Source organism: Oryza glaberrima, chromosome 11 (genome assembly GCF_000147395.1).
Source record: "Oryza glaberrima chromosome 11, OglaRS2, whole genome shotgun sequence".
Classification (NCBI taxonomy): domain Eukaryota; kingdom Viridiplantae; phylum Streptophyta; class Magnoliopsida; order Poales; family Poaceae; genus Oryza; species Oryza glaberrima.
Genome location: NC_068336.1, coordinates 24,525,779 through 24,547,102, shown reverse-complemented (window position 1 = coordinate 24,547,102; position 21,324 = coordinate 24,525,779). Strand labels below are relative to the sequence as shown.

The following is a 21,324-nucleotide window of genomic DNA, read 5'->3' as shown; positions in this document are numbered from 1 at the left end:
ATCGACCAGGCCGGTGCTCAACGTCAGATCCGTGCTGCCGCTCGTTGTCCGTCCGCGGCCCGTCGCCATCCGTCATCATTCATCGTCGCTCATTGGCCTGATTTGCCGTCAGATCTGGGCTGCCTCATCCGGGAGAGGCCGCCGCAGGCTGCCACCTCCTCTCCGCCAATCATCCGCAGCCGTCTCGTTGTCCCCTGCCGCACGCTGTCGTCAGCCTGTGAAGCAGCAGGAGCAAGCAAACAAGCAGCAGCAGCCGGTCATCAGCTAGTAACAGCAAGCTGCATGTCGTGCTCTTAATCTTCAAGCACCAGCAGCACCAGCCTTTTTCAGCCTCACATCAAGCTAGCTGCAGCAGCACTCATCGTCCCCCATCTTCAAGAAGCAAACCAGTAGCCGCATCAAATCAAAACAAAGGTCTACCTGCTTCTTTTGTCTTCTTTCTCTTCAGATCTGTTGGAGTTTGGCCGTTTAGGCTTGTCGATCTGCAGTATCAGCAGTAGCAATCTTTGGTTCTCTTCATCAGCTAGTAGCAGCAGCAAGTCATCTTCATCCAATTCGTCCTGAGGCAAGCAAGTATTCCGGCTAGCAGCAGCAGTAGTGCAGCAACAAGTCCAGTCTTGCTGGGATTCGGCTTCAGTGACATAGGATTGTATGTCACACGGTGACATACCGTGCATCTCAACTATTCAAAACGAATCCAACGGCTGCAATATTTGGGCCCACCTCCCGTCCAAAATAATCCCCAATCCATCCTTCCCGACGGAGACGGCGTCACGGCGCCCCCAATCCATCCATCCAACACGCGGAGCATCGTCCTCGTTCGGCCGCCGCCACGAGCCGACTGGGAGGCGCGCCGCCGTCGTGACCGGAGCGTCGGGCTCGCCGCGAGTGGGGAGGGGACCGGGCGACCGCCGCGTGAGGCGCCCGCGCTCGCCTCACCCGCGTCCGGCCGTCGCCGAGAGCCAGCCGGGGCCCTGCCGTGCACGGCCGGAGGAGCGTGGAGGCGGCCGGCCGCCGGGCCTTGGTGCAGGCGGGCAGCCGCCCAGTTCGGGCTGCCGCGGCCGGAGGAGCGTGGAGGCGGCCGGCCGTCGGGCCTGACGTCGCGCTGGTGCAGGCGGGCAGCCGCCCAGCTCGGCGCGTGAGGAGGAGACAAACCATTGATTTGGAATTAGACAAGCCATTTATTTGGAATGGCTTCATGAAGGACCTGAGAGGATCTGGGTAATTCTAGAAATGAAGTGAAGACCTTCTCTTCTTCAACGTTCCTGAATGTCAACGTGTGTGTGGTGCTGCACTGCACCTTCTGAAGTGCTGTGATTTTTGTCTTTACTTCTGCTATATTATCCATCTGAAAAGCTGGTTGCAATGCTTCATCAGACCCCAGTATACTACATGTGCCATTATTGCTACCAATGCTTTGCATTTGTGTGTGCAATTTGCTCATGCTCTCCTCTCAGGTTGGTTGCTTCAATGCTTCATGTGAGTCTGGGATGAATCTGCTTGGAATTCTCTTCCATCTGGTGAATGTGTGATGTTGGTGCATGCTTACCTACCTTTGTGCAAGGGACGTTTTACAGTGCCCCCCACTTAAGCGTGTAGTAGTGTAGCAGGATTATATCTGACCATTGATTGTCATGGGCATTTTAGTCTTTATACTCATTTCGGTGGAAGGATATTTTGGTAATTTTGCCTTCGCACAGTATTCCTCATCGTTACTCCCGATCTCCCAGGACCCCTACCATCTGTTCGCCGCCTCCATCGCCCTCATCCACCAAAACCGCGAGCGCGCCGCCCCTCCACCAGAGCCCGAGCGCTCCGCCGGTGCCGCTGCCACGCCGGCCCTCCACCGGAGCGCCGAAAAGCCCTCGTCGTCCCCCTCCACTCCCGTCCACCTTAGTCATCAAGGTCCGGCGCCGACGAACCACGCGGCCCCTGGCGCTTCATTTCCCCTCACCGGCCCCTTCGCTTTCCCCCGCCGGACACCTCACTGCCCCACGCCAGGATTCTCGGTGATCTCCCCAACGGCCACCTGCCCTCGTTTTGCATGGAGTCCTTGACCTTCGTCTGATTTGGAATCGGAGTCGTTGCCACCTCTCCATTTTTATTCAGGTAATGCAGCAGCTGCTCAGCAAAAAACTTTAGGAAGGCTTCTTTTTGAGCAAGATTATTCATTTCCCTAATCGATTAATTACCGTCCTAGTTTAAGGTCTTAAGGATTTGCTAGCTGCCATGGAATAGAAAAAGACAGGTCTGAAGTATTTGCTATCGATTAGAGGAATACATGATTGTTTGAATGGTGTTTGATCTTTGCTGCGATTACATGAAGACAATAATGTTTGAATGGTGTGAACTGTGCTAGATTAAATTTGATGCTACATATGCTATTAGATTGGAGTTATTAGCAGTAAACTTATAATTTGATGTTATTTATGAAAACAGAAATTGTCAGATTCACAATGGAGTGTAATCATTCGATTATTGGGAATGTAGTTGTGTTATAAATCTATATATGGGTATAATTAATTGGTTATAGGAAATTAACCCTGAACTTGCCTGAGCAGGTGCATATATGTAGCCCTTAAACTGTGATTTACTGTATACTTCTGCCATCACTGGAATCTGAATTGGTCTGCAAGCTTGTGAGATCTGACTTGCTTGTGAGTGGGGCTGTGCATGCAAATCAGGATGCAAACAGATTAATTGATTAATGTTGAGCCCTTGCTTCGACTGGCTGTCATTTTTTTATTTTCGTTCCATGATAGTGTTCAATTATTTTTCTGAAATGTTATAATATTTTAAAAATTGTGGCATCAAGTGCTGATTTTAACATACTTTGCAGCTAGTTAAGATGGCTGGTATCTTCAGTGATTGTATATGGAGGCAACAAGAGGTGTGGTGTGGGAAGATGTTTTGATGCGCCGGCCGCCTCTCTGCCCTCTCCAGGTTGCATCGGTGCTCTCCTCTCGCTGCCCTCCCCGCCGGCTGCCTCTCCGCTCTCCCCCGGCCCTCGTCGCTGCAGCAGATGAACAGTTGATATTGCCATCTCTGAATTCATTGTCGCATGGAGATCAGTTGATGTTGAGAATCTCGGCGAGGAGAAGAAATGAAGTGTTTTGCTTTGGTTTCGAATTCGTTGCAGTTTCTGTGATTCAGATTTTCAGTATTACAGAAGGCATGGAAGTGCATGGAAGTCTAGTCGTACTGAAAATTGCATTCGTGGCTCATATTTTGTTCTTCATGATTACACCTTGAGATTTTTGTACCCTCAAATTTAACCCTAGAAGAAATAAAAGGGTAAGGTAGTTTAAATGTAATAAGATCACAATTCTGACAGTACTGGATATTGCATTGCTAGCTTATAATTTTCCCCCCTTCAGTTCATTGCCCTGTATTTTCAAAACCCATGGAAATTGAATTTCAGTGCTATGAATTCTCTTCTAAAAACAGAATCTAATATGCATTTCACTAACTTTTGCGCTGACATTTTTTTTTCCGAAACGGATGGCAGGAGCTTTGGCCATTCATTTCAGATGGACTGGGAATAAAACTGTAAACTTTTAACTTGTGTTTGTCTGTTTCATGAAACTGGGAAATGCACATCTTCATGCGAAATTAAGAGGAGAAGAAAAAAATCGCGGCAAGAAACAATGGCACAGCCTGGAAGGCTGGAACTAATGCTCTGTTGATCTCAACACTGTTGTAGTTCAGCAATGTCCAGGAGCTAACTAATCCATGAAATTATTGTTCACGCGAACGCTGGTAACCAGTAGCGATCTGGTCGAAGATCAAAAAAAAAAAATAGCGATCTGCCGCCGCCGGCCTTTTTCCTCACGCCGCCGCAGACGCTGGTTAATCTCCCCCTCTACGCATCAAGAAAGAAACATGACGGCCCCATCGCAATACATGTGCAATTACGGATTACACCCTCTCTTACTGCTGAATTACAAGAATGCCACAATAATTTTTCCAATATTACCCTTCTACTGCACTACTACACCCTTATACTACGTGTAGTAGCAACGAATTTCCACCCTTAGATCTCATCTCAACGGTCTACATTCATCCAAAGGTACACTAAAAAATCCCTTGTGCAATGTGGTGCTCTCCGCTCAGGCTTAGTGGGTGATCCTTTTACTGTGTAAGCTACCAATGCTTCCCAGTCGGCTCGTGGCGGCGGCCGAACGAGGACGATGCTCCGCGTGTTGGATGGATGGATTGGGGGCGCCGTGACGCCGTCTCCGTCAGGATGGATGGATTGGGGATTATTTTGGACTGCAAGTGGGCCCAAGTATTGCAGCCGTTGGATTCGTTTTGAATGGTTGAGATGCACGATATGTTACCGTGTGACATACTTACACTATGTCAGTGAAGCCGAATCCTGCTGGCTGCTCTGTTCTGTTTTGCATCGTACGAATGACTTGGGTTGGTCACCGGTCAGGTCATTACCTGCTTTCTACTAGCAGAGCTAAGAATTAATTCATCTTTTATTTTATGCTTGCTACTGTCACTACCACCTAATTCATAGTATTTCATTGGGTTGATTTCCTGATCAGTTCTTCTCAACTAGTAGCATCCTTTGTGTCTTTTACTAGTATATCAATGTCATCAACAAATCAATATCTTGTGTTTACTATCGAGTCCACCAAAGTCCATTGCATATCCTTCAATTCGTCAAAGTCTTGCCAGTCTATCTGCATCATCACTAGTTTCACATCGGAGCTAGCCTTCATCTTCACTAGCTCCACGTCGGAGCTAGCCTGTCATATCACCAGCTCCCCATCGGAGTTGACATCATCATCAATTAATGAAGGACCGAAGAACAATTTGTGAAGGTCTATCATCATCACCATCGTCATTGTCATCAGATCTATGAAGGTCCGAAAAACAGTTTGTGAAGGGCCTTCCATCATCGTTAACGTCTTTGAATCAATGAAGAGCCGAAGAACGGTTCATGAAGGCTTCAAGGTACCGAGGGCTGAAGAACAGTTTGTGAAGGCTCCGAGATCCACTTCATTGAAGAGGAGATGGATCTTTTCTTCTTCATCGTCATCATCCAAGAATTGCACACTTCGACAACATCTTCAAGCATGGACTTTGGATTTATCCTAGTGTGTCATTAATCTAGTGTTTAGTTTCAAATGCAATGCTATTTGAGTGGGGGTGTTAAGTGTATATATATCTAGGGGTATTAGAGTCTTTTCATGTTCTTGTATACAATATAGTGCTCATTGGGCCAACTCCAATTGTAACAGTAAATTCCCCAAATTACAATCTCTTTTATCGGAGTTTAGCATTTGCTTACTCCGAACCTTCTGAAAGAAAGACCTGGCCCCCGCGTCGCCCCCGCGTCAGCGACTCGGGCGGCGAAAGCCTAACAGCCGCCGCCGCCGCCCCTCTCCACCTATCCTCTCTACCTCGCCGCCGCCTGAGCGAGTAGCGGCAAAGCCGGCGGCTCGCGAGGACGGCGGCGGCGGGGCTTACGGCGGTGGTCACCCCTGGATCCAGCGCGACGGATCAAAGGTGGAGCCGGCCGAAGCAACACCGGCATCGAGGCACGCGCACGGGAAGAGGTGGAGGCGGGGTAGGAGGAAGCTGGCGCCGAGGTTGCGCCGGGCGCCGCCGGATCCGGGCCTGCTGGCGAGCTCCGGTGTTGCCGAGCTCGGATCCGTGGCGGCGAGGGTCTTGGAGGGGCCGGGAGACGCGAGGCGGCGGCGACCCTCGGTCCGGTGTTGTGGGCGGCCGGATCCGGTGCTCCCTCGGTCAGAAGCGACGACGGCGAGCGGCCAAGGTGAGGTGGGGGCCGGCCGGCCGGCGCGCCCTTGCCAGCGCTGGGGCGGCTACAGGAGGCCGGCGACGGAGGAGGAAGCCGAACGTGCGACGGAGGCGGGGGGATCGGGTGCATGCCTCGTTGGCGTGGAGACGGTGACGGCGGCGCAGCAAAGCTGTGAGTGCTTGTGGCAGCGGCGTAGCGGAGTGCGAGCGCGCGCGGCGATGGCAGTGGTTGGCTGACTCTGGGTCGGCAGCGCTGCGGGCGTCCACGGTGACGTCTCATGCTTGGTCAACCGATGTAGTAGAGGATGGGGCGGCATGGCGGACTCGTGAGCCTGCCTGAGCTGTGGGTGGTGGGCTAGGCTTGGCGACTAGAGGAACGATGTGGCGGTCTGGCGACGTACGTTGTGCGGGTGGGTTGTGTGGCTTTGGTTGACGCTGGCGAAAGCCTTGGCTGGCCTTTGGTTGGCTTGACGACGACGGCGCCATTAGGCGTTGTTCCCCTTCCTGGAGGCGTCGTTATGGCGTCTTCCCTCGCTTCCTAGAACCTTTCCCGTGCAACGATAGTCGTTTATGGACCCCTGCGTCGAAGCTCTGTAAGCCTAGCTATTCGGCGAGGCCTTTGCATCTTGGGTTCTGTTCTTGGATGTGGTGAGCGTCCAACTTCCTTCGTTTTCTTCTAGGTGAAGTCGAAGCTGCTTTGTTGTGGTGCGATGAAGCTTGGCAACGATAACACGTTGTAGTCTTCGAGGGGTGTTGGTGTTTGCTGCGTACAAGATATGGAGCTTTGACGGCTTGGGCTGATGCTCAAAGTGGACAGTCGGTGTCTTGCTTATTTCTGCGATGCCTTTGGCAACGATGATGTGATAGCTGTGGAGTCGAAGCTACTGTGTCGCTAGGCGATAAGCCCGGCAACGATAACACTCGCCTCGCGAAGTCAAAGCCTTTGTGTCGCTTACAACAAGCTTTTTATCGATGGCTGTTTTGGGCTCCGCCATTTCTTACGGTCTTCTTAGCTTAGGTTAGTTAGAGTGTTGTGGTTGTGGTTTTCGCGCAGTTTCCCCTAATTAACTGTGCATTGTAAGGTTTTGGTCCCGTTTTCTCCTCAAAATGGGACACCTTTTTCTTTATATAAAATGTCGGCAACGGCCTGACCGTTCGAAAAAAACAATCTCTTTTATCTTATGACACTAAGAATATAAGGGAGAAGACCTAGAAAATTTTCAGTCAAACATAGTCGAATCTATCAAAACTTGAAAGCCAATTACTCCATGAAGCTTCCAACTATAAAGATTAAACAAGAAAGTAGGTGTTTACCGAAATCAAGGTGTTGAACTGCCCCCAGATCTGTTCCATCCTCCTCTGTTGCTCACTGATCTGCTCATTGAGCTGCAGCTGGGAATTTTGGTAAAACAGTTGCATCTTTCTCTGTAAGACTTTGCGCTCTTCAATGAAACCTTTTGACATACATTGCATTTCTTTCTTGAGTATTTCAATCTGGCTCTTGTAGAAATCTTGTGTCTCCCTATCATGCACATAAAGAAGAAGAAAATTCTCAAATAAGAAAATGGTCTCATCTTATTATTCCATACAAACTTGCAAGAAAAGCATAAGGGACATCAAAACTCCTGGATTTTCCCCCGAATTAATTGTCTGAAGACTTTCTTGAACTAATCTGAACATCTTGTATACATAAGCTTTTTTTTTCTGGACTTGTTATAAAACCCTCGATCTATCTGCTTGGTGACTCTAAATATTTTTTTTCTGCCGTTTTAACCCCCTCTTTCAATTCATTCATAGGTTTATTCAGCATGGATCTTTATTATTCCAATATTCACAAAAGAATATAAATTGAAGCATATGATGGTGACAGATGAAAGAAACAGCTGATGAATAGGGGACCCAACTCACTGGCAACAGAAGCAGTACCGAGGTCGCTTGCCTTCGCCACCAACACGGCCGTCATCACTCTCCTCCTCCCTGCCCCGCCGAGGCTGAGAGAGCGACATTGCCGGAGATCGAGAAGTAGGTAGCTTTGCTCGGATCCAAGCAAAACGCGGTGGATGCACTGGGAGGTGTAGCACCAGAAGAGGAGGAAGACCGAAGACGATGACAACTACGCGTGCTTGTCAATTTGATTTATAATACACTTATATAGGGGAGAGATAACGCGGTAAGGAATTATCGCTCGTTTTTCCTCCTCGATGCTGTCTGTCGTTCACAGGGACGCAACGCGGCCGTGTCGATGGACACGGGTCTGGTTAGCCGAGTCAAGAAGCACTGCCAAAGATGATTAGGCTCGTGTTTTATATTCTTACTGGTGGTCAAACAAACAGTTGCTGTTTGGGTTCAAGATGACGGAAAAGCTAGCGCGCGTTTCGGGCCCAAAAAGGCCACGCCGGCGCGCGCGCCTCCTCTTTTTTTTTTTTTTTTCCGTTTTCTTTACCGATTTTCTCCTTTTTTTTTTTCTAATTTTTTTCTGATTATTTTTTTTAATCTTTTAGCATGTTTTGAGTTTGAAAGTTTTTAAATCTCGAGTTGAAAGTTTTCGAATCTCGAGTTGAAAGTTTTCAAATTTTTCAAATCTGGACTTAAAAGTTTTCGAATCTCGATTCTCGAGTTGAAAGTTTTCGAATCTGAGTTGAAAGTTTTTAAAATTTAACTTTAAAATTTAAAACTTAAATCGAAAGTTTTCAAATCTAACTTAAAAATTTTTCAATATGTTACTAAAAAATCTCCCAAAATTTTTTTCCAAAATCTTTCCTAATTACTATCATTAGTGTTAAGTATATTAATAACTAATATAGGTAGTTAAAACTAAGGGGGAGGTGGGAGTGCTCGCTGCTGCTGGGGCGCACGCCAGCTAGCAGCCCCCGAAAGATGATGGATGTGATTAGGCTCAACCCCTGCGCCTCCTCGCCGACAGCGGCGATAGCTCGGGCGGCGGAGAGAGTGGGTGTAGATTAGTCCTAATTTCCCAAATTAAAAGGGGCGAACGAGGAATCGATTGAAACAGCCAACACCAAAGCGGGCGAATGAGTGAAAGACCTGGATAAATCGATGGGAGATAGAATATATTCTGGATGGATAAGAAAACATCCAATCGTGTTAGCTTGCCCATGGAGAGATCGAGAGGATCCGTTTGTGTGAGAGTCATCCAAACATAAAATACACACATACTTGTTATGCTTGTCACCAAATGAAACGACGAAAAATGGAAGAAAAGAACAGCAGTCCAGTGGGCAGCGTCGCTGGCGGGCGGTTCCATTCTGGTGTTGTTTCTTGTTGGAAGATGGCGCGAGAAAGGGGCCGCGGATGTGGGTGTTGACGAACGGGGAGGTGGTGGTGTCTGAGCTGCATATGGTGGTGCTCAGCTTGGTGGTGACCGCGAGGAGAAGGAGATGAACAGGAGAGAGGGAGAGGAGATGAAGAAAGAAGAAATGGGCAAAATGGTTCAACAAATGTTTCGAGGAGGTAAGTAGTGGCATATTTTTAATATGTATAAAATTTTAATGGCATATGTACCTAAATATGTGAATAGTAAGTACATTTCAAAACAGTGAAAATTATAATGGTATAGATCTAATTAACCCGATTGAATTTAGGATTAGCTTCCAGGCACTGTACAGGTCTACAAATTGTCTCTGCTTGAAGAAACTCTGAAACGGGAATGATTCCAACTTATTAGGCACCTTCTTCGTTTCTGAAACTGGACATATGTAGATTTCCAGCAGACAGACAAACAGACACAGAGAGAGAAGAGCATTACCAGGAATGCACGGCATTTCATAAAAAACGTCATCCTTGCCATGGAAATAACAGGAACAAACAAGAACAACAAACAGGGTTGTTGGTCACTGATTTCAGCTCAGAGCCACACACCAACGGAGTGCATGGAATTGTACTAAATTTAAACACACCTTGGTTTTTCTCAAAGCAAAAATATAACTATGGTATGCATAAAATGTACTGAAAGCTCTGGTTTGTAAATATACTAAAAAACATCCAAATATGCCCTTAAAGTTGAACTGAATACAATCAATCCGATGGGAATAGCTTCTGAATAAACTGAGGCATAATTGCATAAAAGCATCACCCGTTTCATCCGTGAAGTATATTATTCTTGATCCGTGAAATATTTACTTGTATTGCTGATATTGTCTGGAAACAAGACAGGTGGCAGTGGGGTAAACCATACGTAGTTGCTGCTACTGGCTTCTCCAAAGACTTGTTCACCGTAGCTGCTATTGCGTGCTCCCCTGTGTCCTCTACTGCCAGCTCCCCTGGCAGGTGAAAATGAATGTCTCCTGTGTCTCCTACTGCCTGCTGCCCGTGAAGGAGAAAGTCCCCTGTGGCTCCAACTGCCTGCTTCATTGACAGCCCCATTGTAGTTCATGCTACCTGCTTCACTGACAGGCGAATGACCCCAGTTTTGCTCTGCTGCAGTGACAGGCGAATGACCCCAGTTTTGCTCAGCTGCACTGCAGGAACCTCCTGAGCCAGGAGTTCCCGTGAAATCATGCTGCCCCCGCCCCACATATTCACTCAGCAAATTTTCTCTCCTCTGTGCATTAACCATAGATTCCAACTGCACATCTGCGTGGCCATGGATCCAGTCCAACAACGAATTCCAATCAGATGGATTAGCATGTGATAATCCATTCCCTATTGGAAAAATATGACAACATGCAAACTTCAGACTATTATTCTAAAACATTAACTAACAAAAAGTGCCACAGAAATAAAGTTGCTACCATCAATTTCAGCCGTATTGATGTGCTCCAAAGAATGTTGTTGCTGTGAGCTCGACACTTCTAACATATTGTTATCCATGGATGAAACTGACATAACCTCATTTCCTACCGATGAAACTTGTGGGTCGACAACTTGGATGCGCTCAAGTTGTCCTGTAGAAAGTTCAGAGCAAATCCACCTTTAAAACTGATGACATACAAAATATACACACCACAGAGAAAAAGGCCAATTACCATGATGCATCAAGTTTTGGTCTGAAGTGTCTGGTTGGAACTTGGACCTATTTGGCACAATCACGGATAATCCGCCAGATGATAGTCCATTACACGATTGAAGAAATTTGCTGGCGAGCTCCTTGAACATCAAGTTGTTCTGTGAGTTTTTGAAGAATCAATAAACTTCCATTGGGATATCCAAAGAAACAAGGAACTACCTCCAGCAGCATACCATGAATGGAGAATGGAAGCAATCAAATTACTCAAGAGAAGCCAGGCCAAACCTACCTTGTGGTGTATGACTTGGTTGCATTGAGCATGATCCCTGAAGGTAATAGCTGCCATTGCTTCTAAAAAATGCCTCAAGTTCATGAGACACATTACTCTCTTGAAGGCAACTAGAGTAAATTCCTGGTCTTGGATTACATTTCAGAGCATGACTAATGATCAAATCCCAATCTTGGTCACATATCTTTCCCAAAATCTACATAGGGTGATATTAAAAAGAAAAGAAAAGAAAAGGAGGAACTGTTGGTGATATTGTATAGGAGAACAAATAAGTTAGCAAAATAACAGTGTTAATAATTCATTCTCATACTTTACGCAGACCATCTGGATTCTTATTGTTGAAAGATAAGAAGTCCTCCACTGTCTTGATACCTTTCTGCTCTAGTAACTTGTGCCTGTCACCATTCTTTGCAATTTTGCTCAGTTTATGTACAGCATCACGTGGGGATGGATTGGGATTCTTCTTTGTTACTGCAGAGAAAGACATTCCATGTAGTTATCCTGGCTTTTGTCCTTTGAAAAATATTGATGTATGAAAAGGTTTTTTCTGTAAAATAAATGGATGGTGGCCAAGTTTTAAATGTTCTTAAGTATCTAAACACAAAGTTTACATATTGATAAATTATGTAATATTCACACGGGTTACCAACTAGTTATCATGATCCCTAAATTGTTCTTACTACTCACACTGTTTGCACCTTCCAGGTTAATGGATAACAGACATAACAGCACAGAGGAGCAAAATAATGTCTTAAAAATATAATAGAATAGCATGAACTCACAGTATCCCCGAACATCCTTCACAGCAAAAGATTCAGTTATTCCTTCTTGAATTCTTTCTGAGATTCTTTCATCAGCTGCCATAACACCCAACTTGAACTTTTTGCTTGGAACAAAACTAGAATTGTCTTGGAACTTGGCATTGAGATAACCCACACCATTTTGCAGCCTAAAATACAGCTTCCCGGACAGCAAATGTCCTTTTCGAGGTCGTCCAGGTACTATTTTACTATGAAAGTACTCTTCAGTCCACTGTCCTTTATGATCATCATCAAAGTCACCATCGATGGCTACAATCTGAACTCTCATTGAAAAAAATGGTTCACTTGTTACAATCTTGTTGTTATGATCATATATGGCTACCTGAAGGGGGCTCTCGTCGTCTGCTTCTATTTTGTGTGTTGAATACTTATCGTTATTGCATGAATTCACAAATTGTAATCGAAGTGGTATGCTGCAGTTCTGATCAGGTAACATCCTAAAAAATAGTGCAAAGACATCATAAACATACAATGTTGAACTTTAATATATGGCAGTTACTTATATGTATTCAAAGAAACAAAGAAGAATAACAAAGAGCAATACAGGTATCCCATATATGCACGACTATATGAGAATGAGATATGATGAAATAGGTGTTCTCTTTTCCCTCAACTCTTAGCTTGCAACTTTCTCGAGAAAAAAAGTGCTCGGTTTAATTTTAGCTAGCACTTTTTTGAGAACTTGTGAAAGCCTTGGATGTCATTTCACCGAGAGCCTTGCTGCAGCCTTCAAAATTCAACCATTTTCATCATTAGAGATTCTAGTCGAACACCATGGGCAAAGTTAGGCCACCAAGCAAGCTGAACCCTTTGATCATTGTTAACCCTCCCCAATAGGCAAACAAGCCAATTAAGACTTTAAAGAAATAAGAAGGGCTTCATAAATAAATTAAGATCATCATGATTGCTCAAACCCACAGTGACGACAGCATGTGGGACAACATCCCAATTTGTGGCTAGTACATTCCATACCTCCCTAACTCCACCCACCTCTTTGCAACTGAAATCCAAACGCTTTGACCTTTAGAAGATGATTCCACTATTTATATAATCTTTTTTTTGTTTCAACATCGGATAAAATATCTAGTCAATTGACAACTGACGTAGCAAAAACAAAACAAAAGGAAAGCTGGAAAGATGATGCAACTACAGTGTTTTTTAGTCCTTTACAGCAAAGTAAATAAAATTGCATATTCTTGCAACAGAGATAAACATTATGTTTCTATAAAAAGAGATAGACACTATGTCAGTTTATAGGTGTAAATTCAACATATGTGAAACTACAAATGAAGAACTACAAAAATGTGCTTCTTCGTCTGTTAACAATATAACATCATAACATCAGTTAAAATAGCACAAAACCTTTTTTTTTATTAATTCATGTACAATTCAAAAACTTAAAGCAGGTATGCTGTAACTCCATGTACAACTCAAAAACTTAAAGCAAAGGAAAATATATTAATGACAAGATTGTCATCTAAGTCGCTACGAACATAACTGTAAAAGTTGTAATTACAAATTATATTTTTTTCGCGAATACGCCAAATGGCATATTTTCCGCATATAGCCATCTGATGAGGCTGTAAGCTCTTACCTCTGTTAGGCTGGAAACTTTTTTTCGGAGCTCCTGATTCTCCCTAAGCACGAATTCGATCCTCTCATTTTGCTGCTGCATCATTCGATTCATCCATAGAATCTCCTGGAACATTTCAGTCTGCTTGTCACTGTCATGCATGCGAAAGAAAATAAGCTCAATTTCTTACCTCACTAGGCTAGCTTAATAGTGAAAGTTCATGTCAAAAGATCAGCTGTAGCCTGTAGGTAGTCATCATCTGTTTATTTTCTTTCCATTTCACAGCATATTGTGCCCATTTTATTGGGAAGTGTTTTTGCAATACTTTCTTCTAACTAAAGGTGTATATACTGCAATGTGTACTATTTCCCCTAAATTATTATATTTACATAAATCACATACAGATTATAAATAACCAATTTTCTTAGTAGAGAAGGGTTTCTTTATAGCGGGAGGGAATAAGATAGTGAGAAAATATGGATCAAGACACACTTGAACACAAGGTTGGCACGAGCGCCTGGCAGCTCCCGGCTGCTAAGCTACGATGCTGTTGTCAGGAGAGGGATTTATTGACTTACTTCTTTTTTTACAGTGGTGATCAACAAACATGGTTGTTGTCTAGAAAACAAAAACTTGGAACCCACCGGAGTTCTGAAGACAAGGCTAAAAGTGGTTTTGCATATTGAACCACCACCACAGGTTGCCGAGTTTGGATGAGAATAAACTGGAGAAACTAAATACTGTTCCGATTTCCCTTTGCTAAGCAGATTAATCGAGGTGGGGAGAAGAATTTACATAAACGAACAGAATATGGCACATAAAAGATACTACTTTTGTGATTAGATCAAACAAAATACTGCAAAAGGTGAAACATAAGTGTAGCAAGCTTGTAGAAGTGAGCTCACTCAAAATCACAAGAGCTCCGTAATCGCTTCGCCGGCGGTGATCTGTGCGATCCTTCATCGTTGTCCTCTTCATGATCCTGAGGCAGGGCTACAGACATTGCCCACAGATGTTGGGGGAAAAGGAAAGGAGGTTGCCTGTGAGTGTGGTACTGTGCTGCGATGGATGGAAGCTTCTTGCAGTTCACTGGACTGCTAGACTATTATTATATGGGACATGACAAGGATACCTTTCTTTCTTGGAAGTTTGAACAGGGAGGACAGGAATACTCGTGTAATCTTCCTTTGACGCAGATTTCCTAGATTTTGTCCCTTCACAAAACAGAGCATTGACAGCTTTCTTTTCTCAGAAATGAAGCCACTCTTTTCTCAGAGACAGAGTCATCGGCATGACTGTTCCATGAAACTTCAACCGATGCAATGTGGTGCAGGGAATCATTGGATGCGTTTGATTCCCTGTATTGTTCGAACCAATGATATTCTTTTTTTATGCTTGTGCAAATGATTCTATATTCCTTTTTCTTTTGTCTACTGATACTCTTTTGTTTTCTTTGACAGCTGATACTTTTTAGATGGGCTTTCGTTTCACTTTCCAAAAAAAACGCCAAAGTATATATCCCATTGGAATTTAACACGAAGCCCCCATATTCGTAATAGTTCTCCATTGATTTTGGTGGGTTCAAACAATATGTGCAAATAAAAAACGAAACTTTTTTTGGAGCTTTGGGTTGTGCAAGACTTACCACCAACAGCTACGTCTGCCGACTGCCGAACTCCTTGGATTGAAGCGCGTCGACTCCTAAACTGACAAGCTGGACCCTGGACTGAGAACTGTGGATTCGATGGAGACCGGCGACCGCGTCTCTATGAAACACGATGTCACGATCCCTCCCCCTGTGCGGCATTTCGCCGAACACCTCTGCGTCGCTCCCCCTCGCCTTGGCCTCTTCAGACTTCATGGCCACATATCAGGCATCCCGCATCCTCCAAATGTTGAGCGGAGCGGTCGGAAAACGAGGAGGAGGAGGCGCCGCCGCCGGCAAGCTCGATCTCGTCGCGCCATTGGTTGCGGCAGAAGCGGGCGGGCGGCGGCGTGGCAAGGCTTCGGGAGCTCCTCAACAGCCGCCGAGGCACTCCGCTTCGTCGGGCACCGCCAGCGCCCACGCCGCCGCGCGCTTCCCGCCCGCCGTACTTCCCCTCCCCCTCGCCGGCGGCGACACGCACCCGCCGCCGCCGGCGGCAACCAGTAGAGCGCTTGCGTGACAGAACCAGCGAAGACGAGGCCTCGTTTCGACGGGCGTAAATAAGGCCCAACCACTCAAGGCCTTGCAAGGCTTAAATCCGGCCCAATTTGAAGCCTATGTATTCCACGCCTAGTGGACTAGGCCCACAAAACGAAGCTCAAATCTCACTTGAGAAGTTGAGAGGGACTCTCAGTAACTCATTTTTACAAGTGCCATTGATAAGTTATTACTCCCTGCTTCTCTAATACGTTTTGGTGTTTATTTATGACATATACGGTTTCTGGTAACTAATGGATCTAAATGTACTAATATTAGAAAAAAAAACTTTTTGAATACAAATGTAAGCATACCACTATATTGTGGGGAACGTTTCAGATGCGACCCCCATTTGGGGTGGAAACATGCAACCATCCATCTCCACCATCACCATTAGATCTAACATGTTCACACTAGACGCATCCTCCTCTCCCACCAATCATTTTCAAAAGAAATAAAAACACCCACTTCTAAATAATCATTTTGCATTTTAGTTCCTAGTGTCCACTTGCTCTTTTTCTCTACATCTCTCTTCCTCTCTCTCCTTATCTCTCCTTCGATGCGACTATCAAAAGAGCAACATTAGTCCCTATGAAATGTATTTTTCATAGTTTACTTCTTCGATGTTGTATATGCATGTTAATATTTATCTCTACAAAACCTGATAAAAGTTAGAAAAGTTTTATCTAGGACAACGTAGAATCCTTATATTTTAGAGCTTTTTTACTGTCCTTGAGGGAAGGCAGTACCATATCCTAGCCGTTGATTCCGTGTGATCTAACGGTGAGGAAACCCTCGATACCGCGTGGTACTGCATGGTACCGCATTTCAGTTTTTGAGATGGGAGGGTATCATTGTAACTTCGCATCAATACTTCTCTGACCTAACCCTCGGTACCGCGCTCGCACGCGGCTGCTGCGTAGTGGAGGCGGCGGGGAGGATGTGACAGCGAGAGCAGCAGGGTGGAGCCGGCAGGGAGGATGCGACGGCTGGCACGGCGCGACGGCGGCGACGGCGGGATGCGAAGGCGGATGCAGCAGGGTGGAGGCGGCGGTGGGATGCGACAGTGGATGCGGCCGGGTGGAGACGGCGCTTCGATGCGACTGCGGCGGCGACGGCGGGATGCGACGGTAGATGCAGCAGGGTGGAGGCGGCGGCTCCGATGCGACTGCGGCGGCGACGGCGGGATGCGATGGCGGATGCGGCCGGGTGGAGGCGGCGCTTCGATGCGACGACGGCGGCGGCGACGGCGGGATGCGGCGGCGGCGACGGCGGGATGCGGCCGGGTGGAGGCGGCGCTTTGATGCGACGACGGCGACGGCGGCGGTAGCGACGGCGGATGCGACGGCGGCCGCGACGGCACGATGGCAGGATGCGACGGATGAGGCGGCGGCAGACGGCAGTGATTAGCGGCGACTTCGATGCTACGTGGCAGACAACAATTTCTTTAGCCCCATCATACCCATACTAAACCAACGGTTAGATTAGATTGGTACCTCATGGTACCTTGTGGTACCTCCTAAAGGATGGGAAAAATGCTCTATATTTTAACATAGGAAAGCATCATATAATTTTGAAAAGTATATAAAAATGTCAAGTAAGAATATGTATAACACTTGAATCTATTGTACTAGAGCGAGTTGGAGTGGTGTGTGAGATGTCACCACGTACAAATTTACATCAAGCATATGATTAGCTCTAGACAAGGTTGTAATTAAAGAAGTTTGGGATCAAAAGAGACACAATTATTGCTAGTTTACGAAAAGTGCTGCACCGTACTCCTATCATCCTCACTGATGTACGTGAAGAAATCAATTGTTAAACTTCATGTTAGAATAATTGTTAAACTTCATGTTATAATTAAGCCGTAGCCTAGTCTTCTTCTCTGTCCATCCTCTTGGCAATTTGCAAACTTTCTCAAGAAACCGCGGGGAAAGCAAGCAACGCCAACTAACCACCGCGTAACCGAAGCTCCATTGACCGTTGACTTGCAGTCATCCTCCTCTCCACTCAGCCTACTGATTATCCACTGAGAGTGTGTTTAGTTGGGGAAAAGAAAATTTTTAGGTGTTACATCGAACGTTTGACAGGACGTCAGAAGGAGTTTTCGGACAGGAATGAAAAAAAATTTCAGAACTCACCTAGAAACCGCGAGACGAATATTTTGAGACTAATTAAGCCATCATTAGCACATGTGGTTTACTGTAGCACTTATGGCTAATCACGGACTAATTAGACTTAAAAGATTCGTCTCGCGATTTCTTCCATAACTGTGCAATTAGTTTTTCTTTTTATCTATATTTAATGCTTCATGCATGTGTCCAAAGATTCGATGTGATGTTTTTGGAAAAAAAAAATTTGGGAACTAAACAGGCCCTGAGTGAGCGAGCGTGAGTGCAAATATTCGGTTACAGTTTTATGCAACACTCTACTTTGATCACGGATCATACCATTTCGATCATGGTCAAATTGAATATTACTCCCTCTATTTTAAAAGGTACGACGCTGTTGACTTATTTTAAAAAAATATGACTATTCATTTTATTTAAAAATTTAGTATAAGATAAAATTTTATTTTATTTAATGATAAAATAAGTTACAACAAATAAATGATAGTTATACAAATATTTTAAATAAGACGAATAGTCAAACATTATGCGAAAAGTTAACGGCGTCACATATTTAAAAATAGAGGAAGTATATATATGATGAGACACAATTATCTCTTCTATCACTCTTATTAGCGTGCGTGTGTTAGACTGTTCGGGGCACATGGGTGGATACGTGAATATGCGTTTGAACTGCTGTATGTGCGTATATACATGTAATAAAAGGAAAACTGATCCAAAGCATCCTTCTCATGTACTCTCTCCGTCCCATAAAAAACCGATCTAATACTGAATATGACACATTTTAGTACTACGAATCTGAACAAATATTTATCCAGATTTATAGTACTATAGTATGTAACATCCAGTTATAGATTCATTTTTTTTCAGGACGGAGAGAGTAGACATGATATCCTATTGCAATAGTAAGCCTAAGGCTGTGGTCGGAAAAAATAATGAGTTATTGACACACGATTAATTAAGAATTAACTAATTTATTTTTTAAAACAAACTATAATATGAAGTGTTTTTAGATATGAAATGCATCGTTTAGTAATTCGGAAAACGAGCCCAATCCCAATTCCGACGTTGAGTTGTGCCATTGTAGCACCAACTCCGTTTGGCCAACCATCGATAGATAGCCTCCATGACAATAAGTTGAGTGCTACTCGTCTTCCACCTCTTGCAAGAACACCTCAACCATTAGCGAAACCAAGCAAGCGCAGCAGGTGATCTGATCACTCATCAACAATAAACTCAAAAACACATGGAGTCGGTGAGCGCGATCTTGAAGGTGGTGCAGGCGATCTCGAAGGCGGTGAGCACGGCTCGCCGGAACGCGACGTGCTGCAAGGAGCTCGCCGAGCGCGCCCAGCAGGTCGCCAAGATCCTACCGGACTCCAACTCCAAGGCGGTGGCGAGGGGCGACGCGACGGCGGCGAACATCCTGCGCCGGCTCAGGGGCGCCCTCGACGACGCGCTCCAGCTCGTCGAGTCCTGCCAGAGCGGCGGCGGCTGCCTGTCCTGGCCGCTCATGCTCGTCACCGGCGACGGGCTCGCCGCCAAGTTCGCCGACGTCAACGCCAGGATCAGCAACTGCCTCGTCGACCTCCAGGCCGCCAGTGGCGTCCGCATCGAGGAGAAGATCGACCGCCAGGCCGCGAACGGCAGCCGCATCGAGAAGAAGCTCGACAAGCTCGCCGCTGGCTCTCGCGATCAACCCAATCAACGCCGCGCAAACAACTCAGTAAGACACATGGATGATGAATCATCAAACTAATCCTAGTTTTTTTTCTTTATCCAATTGATCGAGCTGAGCTGACCAATCTTCTTCTCTCCATTGTTCGTGGACGCGGTCGCAGCGGGAGATCATCAACACCGGCAAGAACGGCAACAATGGATGGAACAGGGGCGGCGGGCAGCAGCAGAATGGAGGGAAGGGAGGCAAACGGAGGGGAGGCAAGAAGGCGGCCGGGCCGCCGCCGCCGCAGCCGCAGTTTCGCCCCAGCGCCGGCGCCGGCGTTCCACTCTGCCATGTCCACCCCCACCACCACCACTCCATGGAGGAGGATCCCACCTCCTGCTCCGTGATGTGATGAGCCACGGACGGAGGAAGCCATGCAAGCATCTGAGCTCCGGCGGCTGCGCGGGGCGCAGCTCGTGCTTGATATATCCATCACCACCTGTGATGGCGACGGTGGCGGCGCCGCCGCCGTGGCGACATCGGAAGAATCGTTGCGGCGGCGGCTAGAGCTGGTCGAGATCAAGTACAAAGGGTACTGCATGATTTCCGAACGGATCAAAGCTTCATTTTTCTTGCATATTTGGGTATCCAGAAATCCATGGACTAGGTGATGATTTACACTATACATGGATTTCTACATCATGCATTTGGGTTGCCAAGGAATAGGGTCTGGGTATATCATCTTGACTACATTTAATTTCTTGATCAAATTCAGATCGGATATATAAATATCCATCCATTCCTAGCTTCATCGTAATAATTAGTAGTTTAATACTCCTAAGTAGGAGTAGTTGTATTATGAATTTGTGGTCGAGTCTGTACTGTACACTGTGTATCTGTGTGGCCTAGTATCCCGTCATGTTTGCTTCAATTTGTAATTCTGTATGCTCTTCAGACGTACGCTCTGATGAGGGAGTAGTAATAATAAGTTTGAATCAATAATATTTATGCCCCCGAAATGATATTATAAGGTTATATATCTGTCGTTTTTGTTCTTGGAGGATTTTGAAGATGATGCTATGAATTGGGACGCAACGAATTTTGACAAGGTGATGTACGTACACAAGATTCAAAGCAGGAAACTCTATTTATTTCTCAAGGGGATGATCCCTTGTTTTTTCATATTGCTCAAAAAGTCATAAAAAATAAAAAGATAGTAAGATAGATAAATATGTGATGTCACTCCACAAACATGAAAGTTAAAATTTAACTTATACAAGTTTAATAAAAAAAAATAAATTTGACTCTGAATAAAACGCATAATTTACCGTTAAATTTGTTATTTTTGTTTCTAAGTGTGTGAGTCAAATTTAAAAATGTATGTTTGTGAAATGACATATTACATATTAATTTATCTTATCATTTTTTATGACTTTTTAAACGCCATACACAACACGAGTGATGTCCTCTCAAGGGAAAAAAAACAATCTCCATTCCAAGCTCCAACCCGTTTGGTTCTCAAGAGGACAAGAACTTTGCGTCTCTTGATCAATGGGGGTCGGAGTTTAAGAGCCGTTTGGTTCCAAGCCATTGTGAGCCTTGCCAATTATTTTTGGTAAGCAATGACAATGTTTAGCAAACGTATTGTCTGGTTTGGTTAGACTAGTATATTTAGGATGCCAAACAATTTTGAAATTATAAAAATTGCAAGTAAATGTTGTCTATCACTCAAATCTATATTGGATTGCAGCGTATTTGATGTGGTGCACCACGTACAACCTTTTATAACAAGAACATGATTAGCTCTACAGAAAGTTATGAAGAAATTTGGTATGAGGATTCAATAATTGATACTAGTAGTTTAGGTAAGCTCTTGTACTGTACTCCTATCACCGTCACTGAAACAAACATGAGAAAGCAGAGGTAATA

General features: G+C 45.2%; 2 protein-coding genes and 1 pseudogene across 2 annotated transcripts; 1 reads left to right on the top strand and 2 right to left on the bottom strand.

Moving 5' to 3' along the window:
- Nucleotides 1-1,950: 1,950 nt before the first annotated feature.
- LOC127753877 (uncharacterized) lies at nucleotides 1,951-7,873 on the bottom strand. Its single transcript, XM_052279327.1, has 3 exons — nucleotides 7,681-7,873; nucleotides 7,087-7,294; nucleotides 1,951-2,121 (listed from the first exon to the last, which is right to left on the bottom strand). The coding sequence occupies exons 1-3, from the start codon at nucleotides 7,776-7,778 to the stop codon at nucleotides 1,951-1,953; spliced, it is 477 nt and encodes a 158-aa protein (XP_052135287.1). The 5' UTR covers nucleotides 7,779-7,873.
- Nucleotides 7,874-9,586: 1,713 nt separating this feature from the next.
- LOC127755065 (calmodulin-binding protein 60 B-like) lies at nucleotides 9,587-15,605 on the bottom strand (annotated as a pseudogene).
- A 3,296-nt stretch (nucleotides 15,606-18,901) lies between these two features.
- Nucleotides 18,902-20,414, top strand: LOC127755218 (uncharacterized). Its single transcript, XM_052280877.1, has 2 exons — nucleotides 18,902-19,458; nucleotides 19,574-20,414. Exons 1-2 carry the CDS (start codon nucleotides 18,979-18,981, stop codon nucleotides 19,805-19,807), a joined length of 714 nt encoding a protein of 237 aa, XP_052136837.1. The 5' UTR covers nucleotides 18,902-18,978; the 3' UTR covers nucleotides 19,808-20,414.
- Nucleotides 20,415-21,324: the final 910 nt, after the last annotated feature.

Bases quoted from the DNA above. Each gene is read 5' to 3' on its own strand.
- LOC127753877 (XM_052279327.1), bottom strand. From the start codon at position 7,778: ATGTCGCTCTCTCAGCCTCGGCGGGGCAGGGAGGAGGAGAGTGATGAC. The intron at 7,295-7,680 runs GTGAGTTGGGTC...TGTGCATGATAG, and splicing joins CGGTACTGCTTCTGTTGCCA to GGAGACACAAGATTTCTACA. The intron at 2,122-7,086 runs GTAAACACCTAC...TTTGCTGAGCAG, and splicing joins AGTTCAACACCTTGATTTCG to CTGCTGCATTACCTGAATAA.
- LOC127755218 (XM_052280877.1), top strand. From the start codon at position 18,979: ATGGAGTCGGTGAGCGCGATCTTGAAGGTGGTGCAGGCGATCTCGAAG. The intron at 19,459-19,573 runs GTAAGACACATG...ACGCGGTCGCAG, and splicing joins AACGCCGCGCAAACAACTCA to CGGGAGATCATCAACACCGG.